General features: G+C 50.4%; 1 protein-coding gene across 1 annotated transcript in view; it reads left to right on the forward strand.

Annotated features, from left to right (window-relative positions):
• Positions 1-25408, forward strand: part of LOC140410412 (vitrin-like) — a 176524-nt gene that overhangs the window by 106188 nt on the left and 44928 nt on the right. Inside the window, exons 4-10 of the mRNA XM_072498481.1 lie at positions 518-674; positions 3320-3453; positions 7131-7208; positions 9090-9296; positions 23864-23902; positions 24007-24066; positions 24168-24230. Coding sequence (XP_072354582.1) covers positions 518-674; positions 3320-3453; positions 7131-7208; positions 9090-9296; positions 23864-23902; positions 24007-24066; positions 24168-24230 — 738 coding nt within the window. The remainder of the gene's footprint in view (positions 1-517; positions 675-3319; positions 3454-7130; positions 7209-9089; positions 9297-23863; positions 23903-24006; positions 24067-24167; positions 24231-25408) is intronic.

Consider the following 25408-nt stretch of genomic DNA (forward strand, 5'->3'; position numbering starts at 1 on the left):
GTGTTCAATGTGGGACTGACCTGAACTGGACACAGTGTTCAAGGTGCGACTGACCTGAACGGGACACTGTTCCAGGTGGGACAGAGTGTTTGCTGGTTAGCCATACTGCAGAAGGTAATGGTAAATGTTATGTATCAGAGGATAAATCCCTGCTGGTGATGCGTCACTTGATATGTGGTGACATCAGCAGTGTGGTCTTCAGTCCTCCATCTGAAATAGTATCAGCGACATCCCGAATAAAACCTCATCCTGCGGAAGAATCCAGAGTGTGGGATCCTCCATACGTTTTCTCTTTGCGGCAAACTCAAAGATATAACAGTAAACCACAGCAGTACTCTGCCAAGCATAACCACGAACCAATCTAATGGAAGTCCAGGGCCGCCAAGACCCTCTTCGGGCATGGTACCTGAAGGGTGATGTTTGATTATAATATAATAAGGCCTAATTTTAATTGTGTGAGTCAATATAATTTAAGTGAGTTAAAGTCTCGCCCTAAGTGTCTGTTTTATATCTCCAGCTGTTCCTCAGATAGACTGTGATACCAGAGCGGGCAAGATAAAAGTGTCCGAATTTGTAGCCCGTTGCCCACCAGGATGTCTGGGCACGAAGCAGGCCGTGTGGGGCACTGACATCTACGCATCCGTGTCGAGTGTCTGTGGAGCAGCTATTCACAGGTCAACAATTCTTCTGTTTTGTAAACCTGCTTTTTATAACATTTTACTCTCCTTGGCAACTATTGGCCATGTTGTCTTGGGCTCATTTTGCTTAGAATCGCAGAGTATACCAACACAGAAGGAGGCCATTCAGCCCATTTTTCTTGTGCTCCTTTAGTTCACTAGATTGTTTCCTGGGCTGAGAGGGTTGTCCCACGAGGAGGGATTGAGTAGAACGGGCCTATACCCTCTGGAGTTTAGAACAAGGTGAGGTGAGTTCATTGCAACAGAAAATTCTTAGTGGCCTTAGCGGGGTCGATTCTGAAAGCACGTTTCCTCTGGCTAGAGAGTTTAGGACTATGGGCATTGGTATAAGAATAAAGGATTCACCATTTAGGACTGAAATGGGGAGAAATGTCTTCACTCAAAGAGTTGCCGATCTTTGAATTCTCTACCAGAGAGCTGTGCATGCACAGTTGTTAGGTATATTCAAGGAAAATACTGACAGATTTTTGGATACTAAAGGTTTTGGAGATAATGTGAAACAGTAGAGTTGGGTTCACCCGTGATGTTATCGAATGGCAGAACAGGCTTGAAGGGCCACACAACATACTCCTGTCTCTGTACCTTATATTCTCATATCCATTCTCTCTGAAAAAGCTCACTACTTAACCCATTCCTTGGCACTCTCGGCCGTTCGTCCTACTCCCAGAAGGGAAACCAGTAAAACAGGGAAATAAGATTGCTGGTCGGAACTGTTTTTTTTCTTCTGGATGCTCCTGTGCTCTCTCTCTCTAAAAGAGTCAGTCACTAAGTCCCAAATCTCCACTCTCTCCTCCACCCACGTCTGTGTTCTGTCATTTGGAATAGTTGTAATATTCCCAAAGGTTCACTCTGAAATTTCCATGATTAAAAAAGCAAATATCTTGAGTTGAGCCTTGATTTCATCAAGGTGGCACAGTGGGTAGCACTGCTGCCTCACATCCCCAGGGGCCCGCGTTCAATTCCGGCCTTGGGTCATTGTCTATGTGGAGTTTGCAAGTTCGCCCTGTGTCTGTGTGGGTTTCCTCCGTGTGGTAATACCAGGTATTGCAGTACCTGAGAGGTGAATGACCATTGGCTAGACCGAGGGGTCTACCATTGGATAATGTACGTAGCCCCGCCCTGAGAGGCGGGGTATAAGAACCGATGCCATCCCAGCAGCCCTCACTTTCTGTATCACCGCTGCTGGGTACAGTTCTAGCTGATTAAAGCCAATTAGATTACTCCCCTTCGTCTCGAGAGTTATTGATTGTGCATCAATCCGGGTGCTCTGGTTTCCTCCCACAGTCCAAAGATGTACAGGTTAGGTGAATTAGCCTTGCTAAATTACCCTTTAGTGTGTCCAAAGGTAAAGTGGGTTTATGGGATGGAGTGGGTCTAGGTAGGGTGTTCTTTTGGAGGGCTGGTGCAGACTCGATATAGGCTGAATGGCCTCCTTCTACACTGCAGGAATTCTATGATTCCATCACTCTGGATGATCCCTTTTTCACCATCTTGTGGTGGTTGAGTTTTAACCAATGGTAGCATATTGATGTTAATACTAACTTTATTGCTCAAGGGCCGTTAGAACCAAACATCACTAGGACCAGGCCGACCTGATATCATCTCCCAGTAGGTAGAGCTCCAATCTGGAACTCTCCCTCAAAAAACTGTTGATGTTGGGGGGTCAATTTAAAATTTCAACACTGAAATTGATATATTTTTGTTCGGTAAGGGCATTGAAAGTATTGAATGGCAGAACAGAAATGAGGGGCTGAATGATTGCCTCCTATTCCTGTGATTATGCACTTGGAAATCTGGGCCAACTCACTAACACCTCCCTATTTCTGCAATTCCCTCCAACCCACCAAAATCCCTGCATTCCTCCAATTCTGGCCTCTTGCACTTTCTCAATTGTAATTGCTCCGACTTTGGGAACCATGGGGGGGGGGATTCTCCAGTCTGCAGCCGTGTTTCCCTGAGCAGTGCACCCTCGCCGGCACCCTCCGTTCCTGCAGCCGGCCAATGGGATTTCCCACTGTGGATACCCCACGCCGTCGGGAAACCCACGGGTGTGAGTGCGCTGCCAGCAGAGCGGAGGATCCTGCCAACAGGGAATAGGGGCTGGTTTAGCACAGTGGGCTAAATCGCTGGCTTGTAATGCAGAACACAGCCAGCAACGCGGGTTCAATTCCTGTACCAGCCTCCCCGATCAGGTGCCGGAACGTGGCGACTAGGGGCTTGTCACAATAACTTCATTGAAGCCTACTTGTGACATTAAGTGATTATTATTCCGCAGCATTTGTTCCGATTCCTTTCGGCCTCTGTAATTCACTCCTAAACCTCTTTACTTCTCTCTCCTTTGAGACCATCCCTTAGAGCCTAAAACCTTAACCACGGTTTTGGACCCTGATCTTAATATCTCCTTATTTGATTCAGTTTGAAATTTAATCTGATTACGCTCTTGTGAAGTACCTCAGGCCAGAGTGATGGAAGTCAGGAATGTGGTGGTGTGGGGGAGTGCAGAGACCACAGAGGGTTGCAGGACTGTAGAGGGGGTTCCAGAGCTAGGGATGGGATTGAGAATGAGGGTGGCAATTATATGTGGAGCAGGGAGATATTATTTAGCCCATTTTCTGCTGCAGTGGTGTCATCGACAACAGTGGAGGAAAGATTCACGTGCGGAAGGTGCCCAGCAGCTCCAGTTACAAAGGGACTTTCTCCTATGGCCTTCGATCCCTGTCACTCCCCAGGTGGAGAGAGTCTTTCGTCGTGTCAGGTAATCATTCCCAATCTTCACATTAATTTTGCAAGCTCAGGTAGAAAGGCGTGCTTGTTCCACGTTACCCTTGATTTTGTCATTTGGCTGTATTGGTCTGAGAATTAAGGATAGAGTGTGTAGTCAGTTGTTTCAGCTAAGAAGCTCCTGTTATAAAATCTCACTCAGGAGAAGAGCAGATGAATGATGTAGTGATATCAGGGTGGTATTGTAATTCACCGATTGACCACTAGGAGTCTCACTAGTATATAAGAGAATGTTAGAGTCAGGTGATCTTAGACTTTCTGAAGAGCTGTAAAAGAGAGGTTGCTTGTGCATGATCATACTGTTATTCATCTGTTTTGTATACAGTTGACCCTCAGTTAATCTTAATAAATCGTTTATAGCTTTAGCTACAATTGTTCTTGTAATATAAATCAGGCCATCCAACAAGAACATTACATGGTACCAGCACTGGATGGTATTAAACACTGAGAAAAAACCTATCAGCCTGCCACGAGGTTCACAGAGATTTGAAGATTTTGCAGGATGCAAGGATGCACAACATGGAGTTGTTGAAGCCACCAAAGAGTCTCAGATTTCATGGTGACGTGGACAGCAACCGACGTGTGTTTAATCAGGAATTTAATCTGTTTCTTACTGCGATAAATTTATGAGATCAATCAGAGGCGATGCTCCTAACAGAGGCAGGGCCCGAAGCAATTGCTGTGTTTAATACGTTTAAATTTGCAAATAATGAAGATAGTAAAAATGTTTACGCAGTAATTCAAAGATTTGATGCTCATTGCAACCCCAGAAAGGTTGAAATTTATTAACGTTATGTGTTTAGATCACGTTTACAGAAAACAGAAGAGTCCCATAGATCATTTCATCACTGATTTAAAGTTAAAAGCTAAAACCTGTAATTTTTCAGTGGTGGAATCTTCCATGATTCGGGACCAGATTGTGTTTGGGGTGAATGAAAATAAGCTGAGGGAATGGGTTTAATTACAGCCTTGGGTGACTGTGTGGAGTTTGCACATTCTCCACATGTCTGCGTGGGTTTAGCAGAGGAGCTCCCTTTAAGATTAACTTTTACCTGAGCTATCCCTTTGTACAAACATTTCCTGCCAGAAATAAGGTGGCCTTAATGAACACCTTGTACACTATAACTAATTTGTAGTCAAATTAACCATCCCTACTCAACTAAATTTTTAAAAATAAATTTAGAGTACCCAATTATTTTTTTCCAATTAAGAGGCAATTTAGCATGACCAATCCACCTACTCTGCACATCTTTGGGTTGTGGGGGTGAGACCCACGCAGACACGCGGAGAATGTGCAAACTCCACACGGACAGTGACCCGGGTCCTTGGCGCCATGATGCAGCAGTGCTAACCACTGTGCCACTGTGCTGTCCATCTACTCAGCTAAATAATTGAGGATGCCAGGTCTGGTTGGATGTATGATGTGGAGATGCCGGGGTTGGATTGGGTTGGGCACAGTAAGAAGTTTTACAACACCAGGTTAAAGTCCAACAGGTTTATTGGAATCACTAGCTTTTGGGGCGTAGTTCCCTCATCAGGTGAGTGAAGAGGTAGGTTCCCCAATTACATATATAGACAAAGCCAATGATGCAAGACGATACTTTGAATGCGAGTCTGTGAGGGTAATTAAGTCTTTACAGGTCCAGACAGAGTGACTGGAGAGAGGGATAATCACAGATTAAAGAGGTGTGAATTGTCTCAAACCAGGACAGTTGGTAGGATTTCACAAGCCTAGGCCAGATGGTGGGGGGGTAAATGTAGTGAGAGATCCCGGTTGAGGCCGTACTCATGTGTGCGGAACTTGGCTATCAGTTTCTGCTCGGCAATTCTGCGTTGTCGCGCGTCCTGAAGGCTGCCTTGGACAACGATTACCCAAAGATCAGAGGCTGAATGCCCGTCACTACTCAAGTCTTCCCCAACTGGAAGGGAACTTCCTGATTGGATGTATTCCTGGAGGTTACATCACATGACCTCTTGCCCAATCAAACAGTGTTTTGTCCATCTTTATCTTTTTATAACTAATAAACAAATGACTTCAAATGAAATGATTTGTGCCTGGATTTTTTTGCTCAGAGTAGTATTCACAGATTAACTTTTTTAATTCCCGGAGATCCCTGGGAAAAGTGGGAGGGTTGGTAATCTGACAAATAATCCTGCTTTACCCTGTGGATATGGGTTTGCTGTTTCTGTCAAAATCGAAATCCTTGTCACCGCTTTTGTCTATGCAATGAGATGTTAAACTGAGGCGCTTTCTACTCTCTCAGGTGAATGTAAAAGATCCCATGGGGTGAAACGAAGAAGAGCGGCGAGTTCGCCCCAGTGCCCTGCCTAATATTTATCTGCCAATCAACACAGCAAAAACAGGTTCATTGTGTGGGGGAGATTACTGAGTAAAATGGGCTGCTGCATTTCCTGGAGCACCTCAAACATAATTTATCACATGTAGACTGCTCTGAAACCCCTGATTCGATAAAGCTTCCTGTTTACAGGGCAACCGGAAACTGTGGTGATGTTGACTTTAACGTTATCCACAGTTGACAGTGGAGCAACTTGCTCAGGAATGAGATACTGTACAATTCACACCAGATTTCCTGTTTTGTGAGGTCAACCTTGGAAAGAAAGATTTGCATTTCTACATTGACGCCACAGCCGCAGGATGTTCAAAAATACTTTACAGTCAATGACGTACTTTTTAGGAAGTCCTCTCACTGTTGTAATGTAGGAAATGCCTTGGCTCCCACAAACAGCAATGTTGGAATGACCTCTTCATCTGTTTTAATAATGTTGGTTGAGGGATAAATATAGGCCATGGCGGGGGGCATGGTGGCGCAGTGGTTAGCACTGCTGCCTCACGGCGCAATCCCGACCCCAGGTCACTGTCCATGTGGAGTTTGCACATTCTCCCTGTATCTGCGTGGGTCTCACCCCCACAACCCAAAGATGTGCAAAGTAGGTGGATTGGCCACGCTAAATTGTCCCTTAATTGGAAAACAGAAGAATTAGATACTTTAAATTTAAAAAAATATATAGGCCACGACACCAGGGAGAACTCCCCTGCTCTTTATCAAACAGTGCCCTGGATTGTTTTATATCCATCTGAGACAGCAAAGAGGTGGCTCAGTTTAATGTCTATGCTGCACTGCAGCAGCAGCACTCCCTCAGGGCTGCGCTGGAGAGACAGCACTCCCTCAGGGCTGCGCTGGAGAGACAGCACTCCCTCAGGGCTGCGCTGGAGAGACAGCACTCCCTCAGGGCTGCGCTGGAGAGACAGCACTCCCTCAGTACTGCACTGCAGCAGCAGCACTCCCTCAGGGCTGCGCTGGAGAGACAGCACTCCCTCAGTACTGCACTGCAGCAGCAGCACTCCCTCAGGGCTGCGCTGGAGAGACAGCACTCCCTCAGTACTGCACTGCAGCAGCAGCACTCCCTCAGTGCTGCACTGGAGCAGCAGATTTTAATTTTTGTGCTCAAATTTCTGGATTGGCGTGAAGACAAAAGTTTCTAGGCTAGGCGGTGAGATTGCCACCCAGAGAACCACGGCAGACACCCAGACACAACTTGAGCTACTCTCAATGTACCAACTATACTCCCTATTCTGTCATATCCCTCAAGCAGACTTTAACCAAACATTCCTTCTGCCTATTCCTCTAGGAACCAAACAACAGAAAGGAATTACATATCCATCAATCCTTGAATTTCTGCCTTCGAGAACCTCGAGAATCAGGACCGGTAAATATTTTGGCATGCAACTGGTGGCCTGAGACCTGAACAACAGGTTCTGTGCTATGTATTGTATCAGTTAAACACACTCCTTTATACTTCATTTATATAATCTCGCTAAGGAAGGTGTTCCGATGCTGGCCAGTGCACCATCCCAGAAAGGCACTGAGGCAAAGAGATCAGCCTGTTTACTAATTCCCCAATGGATTAAACACAGATATAATGTATTGCCACAAAATCACTAAAATATCAATGGATGCAATATTTGAGGATAGAGCTCAGACCCGTCAGTCCTGGTCTGTGTTGAGAGAACTGCATGTGGACTGGGTGAGTGTGGGATATGTATGGGGAGGATGCTTCAGTCTCCCTGTGCATAGAAATCAAGGAAATAGCATCCATGTTTCCCACATTACCCTGTGATCTGGTGTTAGCACGATGGGCTAAATGGCTTACTGTTCTACTATAAAATTATAAGACATAGGAGCAGGAGTAAGCCATTCGACCCATCGAGTCTGTTCTGCCAGTCAATGAGGTCCCAATTCATCTGATGTGATAATCCCCAACATCACATTCCCATCTTATCCCCATATTCCTTGATTCCCTTACTGATTACCTTGAACACTATGTTCAGTTCTGGCCAGTCCCACCTTGATGGGGAGGGGAATATTTATGTGATGGGGAAGAGGGAGTACTTATGTGATGGGGAAGAGGGACTATTTATGTGATGGGGAAGAGGGAATATTTATGTGATGGGGAAGGGGGAATATTTATGTGATGGGGAGGGGGGAATATTTATGTGATGGGGAGGGGGAATATTTATGTGATGGGAAAGGGGGAATATTTATGTGATGGGGAGGGGGATATTTATGTGATGGGGAGGGGGAATATTTATGTGATGGGGAGGGGGAATATTTATGTGATGGGAAAGGGGGAATATTTATGTGATGGGGAGGGGGAATATTTATGTGATGGGAAAGGGGGAATATTTATGTGATGGGGAGGGGAATATTTATGTGATGGGGAAGGGGGAATATTTATGTGATGGGGCGGGGGGAATATTTATGTGATGGGGAGGGGGGAATATTTATGTGATGGGGAGGGGGAATATTTATGTGATGGGGAGGGGGAATATTTATGTGATGGGAAAGGGGGAATATTTATGTGATGGGGAGGGGGAATATTTATGTGATGGGAAAGGGGGAATATTTATGTGATGGGGAGGGGAATATTTATGTGATGGGGAAGGGGGAATATTTATGTGATGGGGCGGGGGGAATATTTATGTGATGGGGAGGGGGGAATATTTATGTGATGGGGAGGGGGAATATTTATGTGATGGGAAAGGGGGAATATTTATGTGATGGGGAGGGGAATATTTATGTGATGGGGAGGGGGAATATTTATGTGATGGGGAGTGGGGGATATTTATGTGATGGGGCGGGGGGAATATTTATGTGATGGGAAAGGGGAATATTTATGTGATGGGGAGGGGGAATATTTATGTGATGGGGAGGAGGGAATATTTATGTGATGGGGAGGGGGGAATATTTATGTGATGGGGAGGGGGAATATTTATGTGATGGGGAGTGGGGGATATTTATGTGATGGGGCGGGGGGAATATTTATGTGATGGGAAAGGGGAATATTTATGTGATGGGGAGGGGGAATATTTATGTGATGGGGAGGAGGGAATATTTATGTGATGGGGAAAGGGGAATATTTATGTGATGGGGAGGGGGAATATTTATGTGATGGCGGGGGTGGGGGTGGGGGGGGGGGTCATTTGAAAAGGCCATGAGGGGAAAATACCTTTTTGATTATACCTGACTTTGCAAAAAAGGACACAATATGAATCTGTTTCTTTTCTGGGTGATGGGGTATTTTATACAGGGAAGCTGAAGACCACCAATGCACCAGCTCCCACTTCCACAGCCACAGCTCCCCAACCAACTACCACACGGCAGGCTGCAACATCTCAGCAAGTTAAACGTGAAGCCACCACCACCAAACGGCTTGAGCCAAGGACCATCGTACCAAGCAGAACGTCAGGGCAGCCTGCCCCCACTCAGCCATTCATGTTTGAACTGAGGGACGCAGGTTAGTGGCACTGGGGGAATGGTTCAGGAAGTCTGTCACTGCTTCAGAAGATAGCTGCGGATCTTGAAGGAAAGTTGGCCAAGAGCTAGATTATTTCCATCCAATGTCTGGGCCCTGATGGTAGTCTGGTGGAGTATTGTTTTTTTAAAAAATATTTTATTGAAAATTTTTGGTCAACCATCACAGTACATTGTGTATCCTTTACGCAATAATATAACAGTATAAATAACAATGACCTGTTTTATAAACAAAGAATAAATAATATATAACAAAAACGAAAACTAAAACTAAGTGGCAACTGCCTTGTCTCAGATCAACACTCTCCAAAAATATGATTTAACAGTCCAATATACAATTATTTATAGCAACGACCTATACATATTATACATATATATTAACAACCCCGAGAGTCCTTCTGGTGCCGCCTCCCCCCCCCCCCCCCCCCCCCGGGCTGCTGCTGCTACCTTCTTCTTTTCCATTCCCTCTATCTTTTTTTTAATTAAATATTTTATTGAAAATTTTTGGTCAACCAACACAGTACATTGTGCATCCTTTACACAATATTATAACAACACAAATAACAATGACCTATTTTATAAACAAAAAATGAATAAATAATAAATAACAGAAATGAAAACTAGCCCTAATTGGCAACTGCCTTGTCACAAGTAACACTCTCCAAAAATATAATTTAACAGTCCAATATATAATTATCTGTAGCAACGACCTATACATACTATACAGTATATATTAACAACCCTGAGAGTCCTTCTGGTTCCTCCTCACCCCCCCCCCCCGATCCTGGGCTGCTGCTGCTGCCTTCTTTTTCCCATTCCGTCTATCTTTCTGCGAGGTATTCGACGAACGGTTGCCACCGCCTGGTGAACCCTTGAGCCGACCCCCTCAGGACGAACTTAATCCGCTCTAGCTTTATAAACCCCGCCATGTCATTTATCCAGGTCTCCACCCCCGGGGGCTTGGCTTCTTTCCACATTAGCAATATCCTGCGCCGGGCTACTAGGGATGCAAAGGCCAAAACATCGGCCTCTCTCGCCTCCTGCACTCCCGGCTCTTGTGCAACCCCAAATATAGCCAACCCCCAGCTTGGTTCGACCCGGACTCCTACTACTTTTGAAAGCACCTTTGTCACCCCCATCCAAAACCCCTGTAGTGCCGGGCATGACCAAAACATATGGGTATGATTCGCTGGGCTTCTCGAGCACCTCACACACCTATCCTCCACCCCAAAAAATTTACTGAGCCGTGCTCCAGTCATATGTGCCCTGTGTAATACCTTAAACTGAATCAGGCTTAGCCTGGCACACGAGGACGACGTGTTTACCCTGCTTAGGGCATCTGCCCACAGCCCCTCCTCGATCTCCTCCCCCAGCTCTTCTTCCCATTTCCCTTTTAGTTCATCTACCATAGTCTCCCCTTCGTCCCTCATTTCCCTATATATATCTGACACCTTACCATCCCCCACCCATGTCTTTGAGATCACTCTGTCCTGCACCTCTTGTGTCGGGAGCTGCGGGAATTCCCTCACCTGTTGCCTCGCAAAAGCCCCCAGTTGCATATACCTGAATGCATTCCCTTGGGGCAACCCATATTTCTCGGTCAGCAATCCCAGACTCGCGAACTTCCCATCCACAAACAGATCTTTCAGTTGCGTTATTCCTGCTCTTTGCCACATTCCATATCCCCCATCCATTCCCCCCGGGGCAAACCTATGATTGTTTCTTATCGGGGACCCCCCCAAGGCTCCAGTCTTTCCCCTATGCCTTTCCCGCCTGCATGCTCCTAATTCCTTTCACCACTTCTTCTACCTCGATCTGTGCTCCCAGTCCCACCCTTTCCTGCTCTTCCACCTTGGGAAATTCCAGCCGATCCAAGAAGCCCATCATTCTCTCCCTCCCATCCGGGGGTTGAGCTTCATATAATTTTTTATAAAATGTCTTGAACACTCCATTCACTCTCTCCGCTCCCCGCTCCATCTCTCCTTCCTCATCCCTCACTCCCCCTATTTCCCTCGCTGCTCCCCTTTTCCTCAATTGGTGTGCCAGCAACCTGCTCGCCTTCTCCCCATATTCGTACTGTACACCCTGTGCCTTCCTCCATTGTGCCTCTGCAGTGCCTGTAGTCAGCAAGTCAAATTCTACATGTAGCCTTTGCCTTTCCCTGTACAGTCCCTCCTCCGGTGCTTCCGCATATTGTCTGTCCACCCTCAAAAGTTCTTGCAGCAACCGCTCCCGTTCCTTACTCTCCTGCTTCCCTTTATGTGCCCTTATTGATATCAGCTCCCCTCTAACCACCGCCTTCAACGCCTCCCAGACCACTCCCACCTGGACCTCCCCATTATCATTGAGTTCCAAATACTTTTCAATGCACCCCCTCACCCTTAGACACACACCCTCATCTGCCATTAGTCCCATGTCCATTCTCCAGGGTGGGCGCCCTCCTGTTTCCTCCCCTATCTCCAAGTCCACCCAGTGTGGAGCGTGATCCGAAATGGCTATAGCCGTATACTCCGTTCCCCTCACCTTCAGGATCAATGCCCTACCCAGCACAAAAAAGTCTATTCGCGAGTAGACTTTATGGACATAGGAGAAAAACGAGAACTCCTTACTCCTAGGTCTGCTAAATCTCCACGGGTCTACACCTCCCATCTGCTCCATAAAATCTTTAAGTACCTTGGCTGCTGCCGGCCTCCTTCCAGTCCTGGACTTCGACCTATCCAGCCCTGGTTCCAACACCGTATTAAAATCTCCCCCCATTATCAGCTTTCCCATCTCTAGGTCCGGAATGCGTCCTAGCATCCGCCTCATAAAATTGGCATCATCCCAGTTCGGGGCATATACGTTTACCAAAACCACCGTCTCCCCCTGTAGTTTGCCACTCACCATCACGTATCTGCCCCTGTTATCCGCCACTATAGTCTTTGCCTCGAACATTACCCGCTTCCCCACTAATATAGCCACCCCCCTGTTTTTCGCATCTAGCCCCGAATGGAACACCTGCCCCACCCATCCTTTGCGTAGCCTAACCTGGTCTATCAGTTTCAGGTGCGTTTCCTGTAACATAACCACACCTGCCTTAAGTTTCTTAAGGTGTGCGAGTACCCGTGCCCTCTTTATCGGCCCGTTCAGCCCTCTAACGTGCCACGTGATCAGCCGAGTTGGGGGGCTTCCTACCCCCTCCCCTTGTCGATTAGCCATCACCTTTTTCCAGCTCCTCACCCGGTTCCCACGCAGCTGTATCTCCCCCAGGCGGTGCCCCCCCGCCCATCCTCTCCCATACCAGCTCCCCCCTCTCCCCAGCAGCAGCAACCCAGTAATTCCCCCCTCCCACCCCCCCCCCCGCTAGATCCCCCGCTAGCGTAATTACTCCCCCCATGTTGCTCCCAGAAGTCAGCAAACTCTGGCTGACCTCGGCTTCCCCCCATGACCTCGGCTCGCACCGTGCGACGCCCCCTCCTTCCTGCTTCTCTATTCCCGCCATGATTATCATAGCGCGGGAACCAAGCCCGCGCTTCTCCCTTGGCCCCGCCCCCAATGGCCAACGCCCCATCTCCTCCTCCTCCCCCCATCACCACCTGTGGGAGAGAGAAAAGTTACCACATCGCAGGATTAGTACATAAAACCCCTCTTTGCCCCCCACATTCGCCCCACCACTTTGTTCGAACGTTCTTTTTAATAACCCGCTCATTCCAGTTTTTCTTCCACAATAAAAGTCCACGCTTCATCCGCCGTCTCAAAGTAGTGGTGCCTCCCTCGATATGTGACCCACAGTCTTGCCGGTTGCAGCATTCCAAATTTTATCTTCTTTTTATGAAGCACCGCCTTGGCCCGATTAAAGCTCGCCCTCCTTCTCGCCACCTCCGCACTCCAGTCTTGATAAACGCGGATCACCGCGTTCTCCCATTTACTGCTCCGAGTTTTCTTCGCCCATCTAAGGACCATTTCTCTATCCTTAAAACGGAGGAATCTCACCACTATGGCTCTGGGAATTTCTCCTGCTCTCGGTACTCGCGCCATCACTCGGTATGCTCCCTCCACCTCCAACGGACCCGCCGGGGCCTCCGCTCCCATTAACGAGTGCAGCATCGTGCTCACATATGCCCCGACGTCCGCTCCCTCCACACCTTCAGGAAGACCAAGAATCCTCAGGTTGTTCCTCCTTGCGTTGTTTTCCAGTGCCTCCAACCTTTCCACACATCGTTTCTGATGTGCCTCCTGCGTCTCCGTCTTCACCACCAGGCCCTGTATGTCGCCCTCATTCTATGCTGCCTTTGCCTTCACGACCCGAAGCTCCCGCTCCTGGGTCTTTTGTTCCTCCTTTAGCCCTTCGATCGCCTGTAGTATCGGGGCCAACAGCTCTTTCTTCATTTCCTTTTTGATCTCTTCCACACAGCATTTCAAGAACTCTTGTTGTTCAGGGCCCCATGTTAAACTGCCACCTTCCGACGCCATCTTGGTTTTTGCTTGCCTTCCTTGCCGCTGTTCTAAAGGATCCACTGCAATCTGGCCACTTTCTCCTCCTTTTTCCATCCGTATCCAGGGGGGATTCCCTTCTGGTTTACTGCACAGTGTTTTTAGCCGTCAAAATTGCCGTTGGGGCTCCTATCAAGAGCCCAAAAGTCCGTTTCACAGGGAGCTGCCGAAACGTGCGACTCAGCTGGTCATCGCCGCACCCGGAAGTCCCATTCCCTCTATCTTTCTGTGAGGTATTCGACGAACGGTTGCCACCGCCTGGTGAACCCTTGAGCCGATCCCCTTAGGACGAACTTAATCCGTTCCAGCTTTATAAACCCTGCCATGTCATTTATCCAGGTCTCCACCCCCGGGGGCTTGGCTTCCTTCCACATCAACAGTATCCTGCGCCGGGCTACTAGGGACGCAAAGGCCAAAACATCGGCCTCTCTCGCCTCCTGTACTCCCGGCTCTTGTGCAACCCCGAATATAGCCAACCCCCAGCTTGGTTCGACCTGGACCCCCACTACTTTCGAAAGCACCTTTGTCACCCCCACCCAGAACCCCTGTAGTGCCGGACATGACCAGAACATGTGGGTGTGATTCGCTGGGCTTCTCGAGCATCTCGCACACCTATCCTCTACCCCAAAAAATTTACTGAGCCGTGCTCCAGTCATATGCGCCCTGTGTAACACCTTAAATTGAATCAGGCTTAGCCTGGCACACGAGGACGATGAGTTTACCCTACTTAGGGCATCCGCCCACAGCCTCTCCTCAATCTCCTCCCCCAGCTCTTCTTCCCATTTCCCTTTCAGCTCATCTACCATAATCTCCCCCTCGTCCCTCATTTCCCTATATATATCTGACACCTTACCGTCCCCCACCCATGTCTTTGAGATCACTCTGTCCTGCACCTCATGCGTCGGGAGCTGGAAGAATTCCCTCACCTGTTGCCTCGCAAAAGCCCTCAGTTGCATATATCGGAATGCATTCCCTTGGGGCAACCCATATTTCTCGGTCAGCGCTCCCAGACTTGCGAACTTCCCATCCACAAACAGATCTTTCAGTTGCGTTACTCCTGCTCTTTGCCATATTCCAAATCCCCCATCCATTCTCCCCGGGGCAAACCTATGGTTATTTCTTATCGGGGACCCGCATTGCAGCGGGTCCTTTTCCTTCTTTAGGAGAAGCGATATCGTTGCCTCAGACATAGTCGGGGGCAGCTGTCCCCTTTCCTTTGCCTCATTAAAGGTCCTCATCAGTAGCGGTGCAAGCAAGTCCACATATTTCCTGTAAAATTCAACTGGGAATCCATCCGGTCCCGGAGCCTTCCCCGCCTGCATTCTCCTAATTCCTTTCATTTTTCTATTTCCTCTATTTCAATCTGTGCTCCCAGTCCCACCCTTTCCTGCTCCTCCACCTTGGGAAATTCCAGCCGGTCCAGAAAGCCCATCATTCTCTCCCTCCCATCCGGGGGTTGAGCTTCGTATCATTTTTTATAAAATGCCTTGAACACTCCATTCACTCTCTCCGCTCCCCGCTCCATCTCTCCTTCCTCATCCCTCATTCCCCCTATTTCCCTCGCTGCTCCCCTTTTCCTCAATTGGTGGGCCAGCAACCTGCTCGCCTTCTCCCCATATTCGTACTGTACACCCTGTGCCTTCCTCCACTGTGCCTCTGCAGTACCCATTGTCAGCAAGTCAAATTCTACGTGTAGCCTTTGCCTTTCCCTGTACAGTCCCTCCTCCGGTGCCTCCGCATATTGCCTGTCCACCCTCAGAAGTTCTTGCAGCAACCGCTCCCGTTCCCTACTCTCCTGCTTTCCTTTATGTGCCCTTATTGATATCAGCTCCCCTCTAACCACTGCCTTCAGCGCCTCCCAGACCATTCCCACCTGGACCTCCCCATTATCATTGAGTTCCAAGTACTTTTCAATGCACCCCCTCACCCTTAGACACACCCCCTCATCTGCCATTAGTCCCATGTCCATTCTCCAGGGTGGGCGCCCTTCTGTTTCCTCCCCTATCTCCAAGTCCACCCAGTGTGGAGCGTGATCCGAAATGGCTATAGCCGTATACTCCGTTCCCCTCACCTTTGGGATCAACGCCCTTCCCAAAACAAAAAAGTCTATTCGCGAATAGACTTTGTGGACATAGGAGAAAAACGAGAACTCCTTACTCCTCGGTCTGCTAAATCTCCACGGGTCTACTCCTCCCATCTGCTCCATAAAATCTTTAAGCACCTTGGCTGCTGCCGGCCTCCTTCCAGTCCTGGACCTCGACCTGTCCAGCCCTGGTTCCAACACCGTATTGAAATCTCCCCCCATTACCAACTTTCCCACCTCTAGGTACGGGATGCGTCCTAGCATACGCCTCATAAAATTGGCATCATCCCAGTTCGGGGCATATACGTTTACCAAAACCACCGTCTCCCCCTGTAGTTTGCCACTCACCATCACGTATCTGCCCCCGCTATCCGCCACTATAGTCGGTGGAGTATTGTTAATGGAAGGTGATCAGTTATTGCCATTTCCTTTTGGAGCAATGACTCAAGCAAGGATTAGGAAGTTGTAGACCCCAGGGTACTCATTTCACAATCATTTTGCACTGTGTTGGATTCGACACAGGGTCACAGGGCAGAGGTTGGATCATCCACCTCTGAAACCGTCCAGCCTATGAATAACCACAGTTTGTACCAAAGGCATGTGACTGATTTTCACCTGTAAATTATTCAGCAGTAGAATTGGTAGCACCGTCCCCTCTGAGTCAGAAGGTTGTGAGTTCAAATACTGTGCCGGAGACCTGAGCACACAATCCAGACTGACATCCAGTGTCGTGCTGAGGGAGTGCTATACAGTCAGAGATGTTGGCCAGCATTCTCCTGCAGTCACGCTTCACATTTCCCGCTGGCCGTGTAACCTTCGCTCACGGGTTTCCAATGGGTCCAATGGGAAATCCCGTTGACAAGCAGGGGAATATAGAGTCACGAGAAACACGCGGCTCGGAGGAGATATTCCACAGCCACAGCCCCCGAACCAACCAGCAGTATGACCACATGGCAGGCTGGAACGTCTCCGCAAGTTGGACATGAAGGCACCACTGCCAAGCGGCTTGAGCCAAGGACCATCGTACCAAGCAGAACGTCAGGGCAGCCTGCCCTGTGGCTGTAAAAAAAATCCCATGGCCACTGTTCTGAAGGAGCTGCAGCTATTCAGATTGGAGTGTCGGCCATTATCGAAACTGTTCCTGTGATATTAGTTAGGAAGATGCGGCTATCACATGAATGCTTGTGGGAGCTGATTGCTGAGCACAAATAGGCTGCCCCCTCCCCCCACGTGACCTCCAGCACCTTGAAGAACGTGGTTGGAAAGTGATGTCCCGTAGAATCCTGGATTTATAATTTAAGGGTATGCCCTCGTGCTCTAGACATTTTCTATTTATCAGAGAATCATAGAATCTACGACACGGAGACAGGCCCTTCGCCCAAACTGGTCCATGCCAACAAAAAGCTCATCTAAGCTAACCCCATTTGCCTGCATTTGGCCCATATCCCTCTAAACCTTTCCTATCCATGTATCTGTCCAAATGCCTTTTAAATGTTGTCAATGTCCCTGCCTCAACCACTTCCTCCGGCAGCTCATTCCACATACGTACCACCCTCTGTGAAAAAACGTTGCTCCTCAGGTTCCCATTAATTCTTTCCCCTCTTAACTTAAACCTATGTCCTCTGATGCACAATCAATTGCACAAAGACGCAGATTGGGTATTTATTACAGTCAGATGCGTGGCCTCCTGCTGCAGCTGGCGAAATGGCAGGGCACTGGAGGTCATGCATATTTATACAGTTCTCCGTGGGCGGAGCCAGCCGGCAGGGGCTACCGGCGAACCTGTAGTGCAGGTCCTACCTTACATCCCCTAATACAGTGGTTCACCACATTCACCCCCTGTTAAAAATGAGTCCGGCGGGTGTGACGTGAAACTATATACAATTAGTGCAATTATGTACAGTGCTAAGAAGAAAAAAAAAGAAAAGTCCATGTTGACGGTCCGGAGTCCGTCAAAGATTCAGCCGATCCGGTGCTTTGGTGCTTCATTGGGAGCGGCGTAACGGTGGCGGCAAATTCGGTGCTGGCGGTGGTGGAGGTGGCACCGATGGTGGTGGTGGCGGTGCTGATGCTGGCCAGTCATCGGGGAACTCCGGAAGCGTGCCGAAATCCTCTTCGTCCTCTTGTGTGGAAAGGGAGGGGTGTCTGGTGGGGTCAGTGTTGGCAGCGCGGTGGGAGTGGGGGGGGGGGGGGGGGGGCGCATGGGTGGGGGAGTGTGTTGGGGTGGAACCTGATGGTGCCAGGTCCCTGAGTGAGACAGTATCTTGGCGGCTGTCGGGGAACTCCACGTAGGCATATTGGGGGTTGGCGTGGAGCAGGTGAACCCTGTCAACCAAGGGGTCCGCCTTGTGGAGTCGGACGTGCCTACGGAGAAGGATCTGTCTTGGAGCAGCGAGCCAAGTCGGGAGCGACACCCCGGATGTGGACTTCCTGGGGAAGGTAAAAACATGTTCGTGGGGTGTGTTATTAGTGGCGGTGCACAATAGTGACCGGATGGAGTGTAGAGCGTCAGGGAGGACTTCCTGCCAGCGAGAGGCTGGGAGGTTCCTGGACCATAGGGCCAGCTGGACGGCCCTCCAAACCGTCCCATTCTCCCGTTCTACTTGCCCGTTTCCCCGGGGGTTGTAGCTGGTCATCCTGCTGGAGGCTATACCCCTGCTGAGCAGGAACTGACGGAGCTCATTGCTCATGAATGAGGATCCCCTGTCACTGTGGATGTAGGCGGGGAAACAAAACAGAGCGAAGATGGTGCTGAGGGCCTTGATGATGATGGCAGACGTCATATCGAAATCTGGAGTACTCATCGACCACACTGAGAATGTACGTGTTACGGTCGGTGGAGGGGAGGGGCCCTTTGAAATCCACGCTGAGGTGTTCAAAGGGGCGGGACGCCTTCACCAGGCGGCACGGTCCGGCCGGTAGAAGTGCGGCTTGCACTCCGCACAGACCAGGCAGTCCCTGGTGACTGTCCTTACTTCCTCGACGGAGTAGGGCAGATTGCGAACTTTGGCCAGATGGTACAATCGAGTGACCCCCGGGTGACAAAGGCTGTCGTGTAGGGCCCGGGAGAGGGCGTCTGGGGGCTCGTTGAGTTTGCCGGGGCGATACAAAATCTCGTAATTATAGGTGGAGAGCTCGATTCTCCACCGCAAGATTTTATCATTTTTGATCTTGCCCCGCTGTGTGTTATTGAACATGAAGGCTACCGACCGTTGGTCAGTGAGGAGAGTTAATCTCTTACCGGCCTGGTAATGCCTCCATTGCCGCACAGCTTCAACGATAGCTTGGGCCTCCTTTTCGACGGATGAGTGTCGAATTTCAGAGGCATGAAGGGTGCGGGAAAAGAATGCCACGGGTCTGCCTGCCTGGTTTAGAGTGGCGGCAAGGGCGACGTCTGAAGCGTCGCTTTCTACTTGGAAAGGCAGTGACTCGTCCACTGCGCGCATCCCGGCCTTGGCGATGTCTGCTCTGGTGCGGGCGAAAGCATGTTGTGCCTCGGCCGCAAGGGGGAATTGGGTGGACTGAATGAGGGCCTTGGGCGACATTCTCCGACCCCCCCGCCGGGTCGGAGAAATGCCGGGGGCTGGCGTGAATCCCGACCCGCCGGTTGCCGAAGTCTCCAGCACCGGATATTCGGCGGGGGCGGGAATCGCGCCGCGCCGGTTGGTGGGCCCCCCCGCTCGATTCTCCGGCCCGGATGGGCTGAAGTCCCGCCGCTAAATTGCCTGTCCCGCCGGCGTAAATTAAATCACCTACCTTACCGGCAGGACAAGATGGCGTGGGCGGGCTCCAGGGTCCTGCGGGGGGGCACGGGGCGATCTGACCCCGGGGGGTGCCCCCACGGTGGCCTGGCCCGCGATCGGGGCCCACCGATCCGCGGGCGGGCCTGTGCCATGGGGGCATTCTTTCCCTTCCGCCACGGTCTCCACCATGGCGGAGGCGGAAGAGACTCCCTCCACTGCGCATGCGCGGGAATGCTGTCAGAGGCCGCTGACGCTCCCGCGCATGCACCGCCCGGGGATGTCATTTCCGCGCCAGCTGGCGGGGCAACAAAGGCCGTTTCCGCCAGCTGGCGGGGCGGAAATTCCTCCGGCATCGGCCTAGCCCCTCAATGTTGGGGCTCGGCCCCCAAAGATGCGGAGCATTCTGCACCTTTGGGGCGGCGCGATGCCCGTCTGATTGGCGCCGTTTTGGGCGCCAGTCGGCGGACATTGCGCCGTTTCCAGAGAATATCGCCCCTTGTCCGCATAGTTTGGGACCCACTGGGCGTAGTAGGAAAAGAACCCCAGGCAGGGTTTGAGGGCCTTGGGGTAGTGGGGGAGGGGTAGTTCCATGGGGGGGCGCATGCGCTCAGGGTCGGGCCTGAGAAGTCCGTTTTGGACTATATAGCCGAGAATGGCTAACCGGGTCGTGCTGAACACACACTTCTCTTTGTTATAGGTCAGGTTGAGAAGAGTGGCAGTGCGGAGGAATTTATCGAGGTTGGCATCGTGGTCCTGCTGGTCATGGCCGCAGATGGTGACATTATCTAAGTACGGAAAGGTGGCCGGCAAACCGTACTGGTCGGCCATTCGGTCCGTTGCCCTTTGGGAGAGCGAGACCCCATTTGTGACACTGAAAGGGACCCAAAGGAAGTGGTAGAGGCGACCGTCCGCCTCGAAGGCTGTGTATGGACGGTCCAACTTCCGGATGAGGAGCTGGGGGTAGGCGGATTTCAGGTCGATTGTTGAGAAGACCCGGTACTGCGCAATCTGATTGACCGTATCAGATATGTGTGGGAGGGGGTACACGTCGAGCTGCGTGTACCGATTGATGGTCTGGCTGTAGTCCACGACCATCCTGTGTTTCTCCCCAGTTTTAACCACTCCCACTTGGGCTCTCCAGGGGCTGTTGCTGGCCTCGATAATACCCTCCTTAAACAGCCGCTGGACTTCGGACCTGATGAAGGTCCTGTCCTGGGTGCTGTACCGTCTGCTCCTGGTGGCAACGGGCTTGCAATCCGCAGTTAGATTGGCAAAAAGGGAGGAGGGATCGACCTTGAGGGTCGTGAGGCCGCAAACGGTAAGGGGGGGTAAGGGCCCGCCGAATTTGAGGGTGAGGCTCTGGAGATTGCACTGGAAGTCCAGGCCCAACAGGAGTGCAGCGCAGAGATTAGGAAGGACATAGGGGCGGAAGTTGCTAAATTCTATGCCCTGGACAGTGAGGGTGACTGTACAAAAGCCTCGGATCGGGACAGAGTGGGATCCGGAGGCTCGGGAGATCCTTTGATTGGCAGGGTGGACCGCGAGGGAGCAGTGCCTTACCGTATCTGGGTGCACAAAGCTTTCGGTGCTCCCGGAGTCCAGCAGGCACGAGGTCCCGTGGCCGTTGATTTTCACCGTCGTCGACGCGGTGGCCAGTTTGTGCGGGCGAGATTGGTCCAGCGTCATCGAAGCGAGCTGCGGGTAGTCGGCGGAGGCTTCGGATGGCGAGCGTGTGCGGTTCCGATCTCGGGATGTCCGGAGACCCTGTGGGGGACAAGATGGCGGCCCATGGTGCGCACATTGCGGGGTCGGGACAAGATGGCGGTGCCCATTGGTCGCACATGGCCCCGGGAGGAGAAGATGGTGGCTCCCATTGTGCGTTTGGGGTGGGGGAGGGGGCGATAGTGGGCACGATCGCAGCGACTGCGCGGGCCTGGCACACAGCCGCGAAGTGGCCCTTCTTACTGCAGGCTTTACAAACGGCAGTGCGGGCCTGGCAGTGTTGGCGGGGGTGCTTCTGCTGACCACAGAAGTAGCAGCGGGGACTCCGGAGTGCGCGGATCGGTGTGCGGCGCAGGCGTATTGGGAAGGCAGGGCCCCAGCTGAGGAGGTCATCGGCGGGGTACAGGACGGGTAGGAAGGGGTAGAAGGATGGGCAGCGCGGCGGGAGGGGTACGATTGTACATTATGGGATGCGACCGTCATGGAGAGCGCCAAGGTTTTCGTCTCCGCCAGTTCGAGCGTGGCCCCTTCCAGCAATCATTCTCGGATGCAGTCTGACGCAATCCCCGTCACGAAGGCATCGTGCATGAGGAGGTTCGCGTGTTCGGCGGCCGTGACGGCCTGACAGTCACAGTCCCGGACGAGTGGAATTAGGGCCCGCCAGAAGTCTTCAATGGACTCACCAGGTAGTTGCGAGCGGGTGGCGAGTACATGCCTGGCGAAGAACGTGTTCGCCTTCTGAGCGTAGTGTTCCTTAAGGAGTTCCATTGCTTTCGCGTAATTCGTGGCGTCTTGGATCAACGGGAACACGCTGGAGCTCAGTCTGGAGTACAGGACGTTTATCTTCTGAGCCTCCATTGGCGCGGGGTCCGCAGCGTTGATGTAGGCCTCAAAACATGCTAGCCAGTGAGTAAAGTCTTTTCTGGCGTCGGGCGAGTGCGGATCCAGCTGCAGGCGATCGGGCTTAATTTGGATATCCATTCTGTGGAAAATCTGACTGTAATAAATTGATGCACGATCAATTGCAGAAAGATGCAGATTGGGAATAACTGTGGCTTTATTACAGTCAGATGTGAGGCCTCCTGCTGCAGCTGGCGAAATGGCAGGGCACTGGAGGTCATGCATATTTATACAGTTCTCCATGGGCGGAGCCAGCCGGCAGGAGCTACCGGTGAACCTGTAGTGCAGATCCTACCTTACATCTCCTATTACAGTGGATCACCACACCCTCTAAATCTCGATTCCCCAATCCTGGGAAAAAGGCTGAGTGTGTTCACCCTATCCATGACTCTCATGATCTTATACACTTCTATAAGATCACCCCTCAGACTCCTACGTTCCAAAGAAAAAGTGCTAACCTGCCTAATCTCTCCCTCTAACTCAGTCCCTTGACTCCTGGCAATATCCTTATAAATGCCTTATGCACTCTCTCCAGTTTAATAACATCTTTCCTGTAGCAAGGTGACCAAAACTGAACACAATACTCCAGGTGCAACCTCACCAAAGTCCTGTACAATTGCAACATAAATTCTCAACTTCTATACTCAATACTGATGAAGGCCAGCATGCCAAAAGCCTTCTTCACTGCCGTATCTACCTGTGCTCCACCTTTAGAGAACCGTGCACCTGAACTCCAAGGCCCCTCTGTTCCACGACACTCCCTAAGGTCCTACCATTCACCGTGAAAGTCCTACCTTATCCTATTAACTCTTTTGATCATCACTTGGATCACCCCTTACTCTTCTGCATTCGAAGCAATACAAGCTTAGTCCATACAACCTGTCCTCATAATGTAACCCTTTTAGTTCAGGGGCGAGATTCTCCGACCCCCCGCCGGGTCGGAGAATCGCCGGGGGCTGGCGTGAATCCCGCCCCCGCCGGTTGCTGAAGTCTCGGGCACCGGAGATTCGGCGGGGGCGGGAATCGCGCCGCGCCGGTTGGCGGGCCCCCCCCGCGCGATTCTCCGGCCCGGATGGGCCGAAGTCCCGCTGCTAGAATGCCTGATATCATTCTGGTGAATCTGTAACCCCTGTACCCTCTGCGAGGTCCATATGTCCTTCCTGAAGTGCACTGATCGCAGTGCGCTAACCGGTGTACAGGATGTAGGTCACAGAAACAGTCTGACCAGTCCATGTTAGTGTATATGCTCCACATGTGACACATCTTTTCTCATCTAATTCTACCATCGTAATCCTTCATCCCCTTTTCCCTTGTAAGTTCGTGCAGTAACCCCTTCGATGTATCTACACTATTCGTTCCACCCACTACCTATCCTTAGAGATCCAGACTGACAATCTTTTCCTGATATATATACTCGCACTTTCCTTGTATAATATTTGTAAATCTTCTCTGCGTCCTTTTCTGCACCTTGATATCCCTTTTATGATATGGCTACCAGAACTGTACTGAGTAATCTTAAGTGTTACATCCACCTATTTGGCCTCTGGGTTAAAGCCAACAATGTATTCACTCTTTTGATTACTGTTGGTACCATATCTACTGGTTTTTAATGAATTGTGTCAATTCCAGGTCACTTTCTCTCTCCACGTCTCCGAGGGCAGCAATCGGGTAGGCCGCTACTCAAATTACCGAGGCAATCTTTTTTTTAAATCGGCGTTGCGTGTTGCGGTAATACAAACTGCTGACTGACAGAGTGACGTTTTCCTTTCCAGCATTCCGAGGGCCAGCCATGTCTGAGTTCCCCAACAGGGACTATTCTCCGCCACACGCAGGTACCTGGCTCGCTCACTCCTACCGAAGTGCCGCTCCTCCTTTATCCAATTTGCACCGGATCGCACAGTGTAACGCTAACCCCTGCTTTTGTCACCACCAGGAGGACACCACCAGAAGCCAGCCATCGCGGTGCAGAGGATGGGCAGTTTGGGCGCTAGTCTTGGTACGTTCGGCCCACACACTTTAACAGCACGCTGGACAACTTCTTGCTTCTGCTACTCCAGAGGTCTTTTTTTTTCTTTTATTGCTCTCTTCCTCATTTTTCTCTCTCTTATTTTAAATCCTGCATTCCCTCTTTCTTTCTTTCACCTCGTTCCACTCTCCCTTCTTTTCTGATTACAGCCCTGTTGAACTCGAGTGACTGTTGTGCTATTGCGTAGTTACTGGGAAGTCTTGATCTATCAACAACCACTCTCAGGACACAACTCTTTCACATCCAGCTTTTACCAGACAGGACATGACCCAGTTCTGGGTGGCTGAGTGAGCCACTGGTGTGTATTCTCCAATCTCCCTTGCCAAATTCACTCCCCTGTTTCTGTTCCACAGGCCGCAGACAGCAGCAACACCTTCGGCAAGAGGCCATCACTCAGTGAAACCAGACAGGCCATTCCACCACCAAGGGCGTCATAGCTGAACCCAATCATGTTCCTATCAAACCTACCTGCCTTTCCTACGTTCCAGAGCACTTTACAACCTTATTGGTTGGAAAGCGTTTTGGCCTGTTCTGAGGTCTGGAAAGGCGCTACACAAATGCAAGTCTTTCTTTCTGTTAAGCTTTCCGAACTCTCCCCATTCTTTCTAACATCTGCAAGTTCCCCTCCAAGTCACGCACTGTCCTGACTTGGAAATATATTGTTGATCCTTCTCTGTCGCTGGATCAGAATCCTGGAGCTCACTCCCTAACAGCATGTGGATGTACCTACACTTCATAGATTGCAGCCATCAGCCATTCACCACCACCTTCTCAAAGGCAATTAGGGATGGACAATAAATGCTGATTTACTTAGCAAAGTTTATATTTTTGAATGAAAAACATTGATGAACTGGTTTCAGGGCAGTTCCATCATTGTGAGGAGATGCTGGTTGTGACAGATAAACCCTGGATCATTACCACTGAGAAAATAACTAGTTTTTGAAATCGTTCTCATGCTTTGAATCCTTAATTATTCTTGTGATAAAATGGAGCCTGTGTATTTGGGTATAGTTTGTGGAGGTTTTGTAGTTTCGAGTGTTTCAAAGGTCAGGCCAGTGGTGGAGCAGTTGAGTGGCCAGGCGGGGTAATCAGGTCAGGCGGGGTAATCAGGTCAGGCGGGGTAATCAGGTCAGGTGGGGTAATCAGGC

This window comes from Scyliorhinus torazame, chromosome 4 (assembly GCF_047496885.1).
Source record: "Scyliorhinus torazame isolate Kashiwa2021f chromosome 4, sScyTor2.1, whole genome shotgun sequence".
Classification (NCBI taxonomy): domain Eukaryota; kingdom Metazoa; phylum Chordata; class Chondrichthyes; order Carcharhiniformes; family Scyliorhinidae; genus Scyliorhinus; species Scyliorhinus torazame.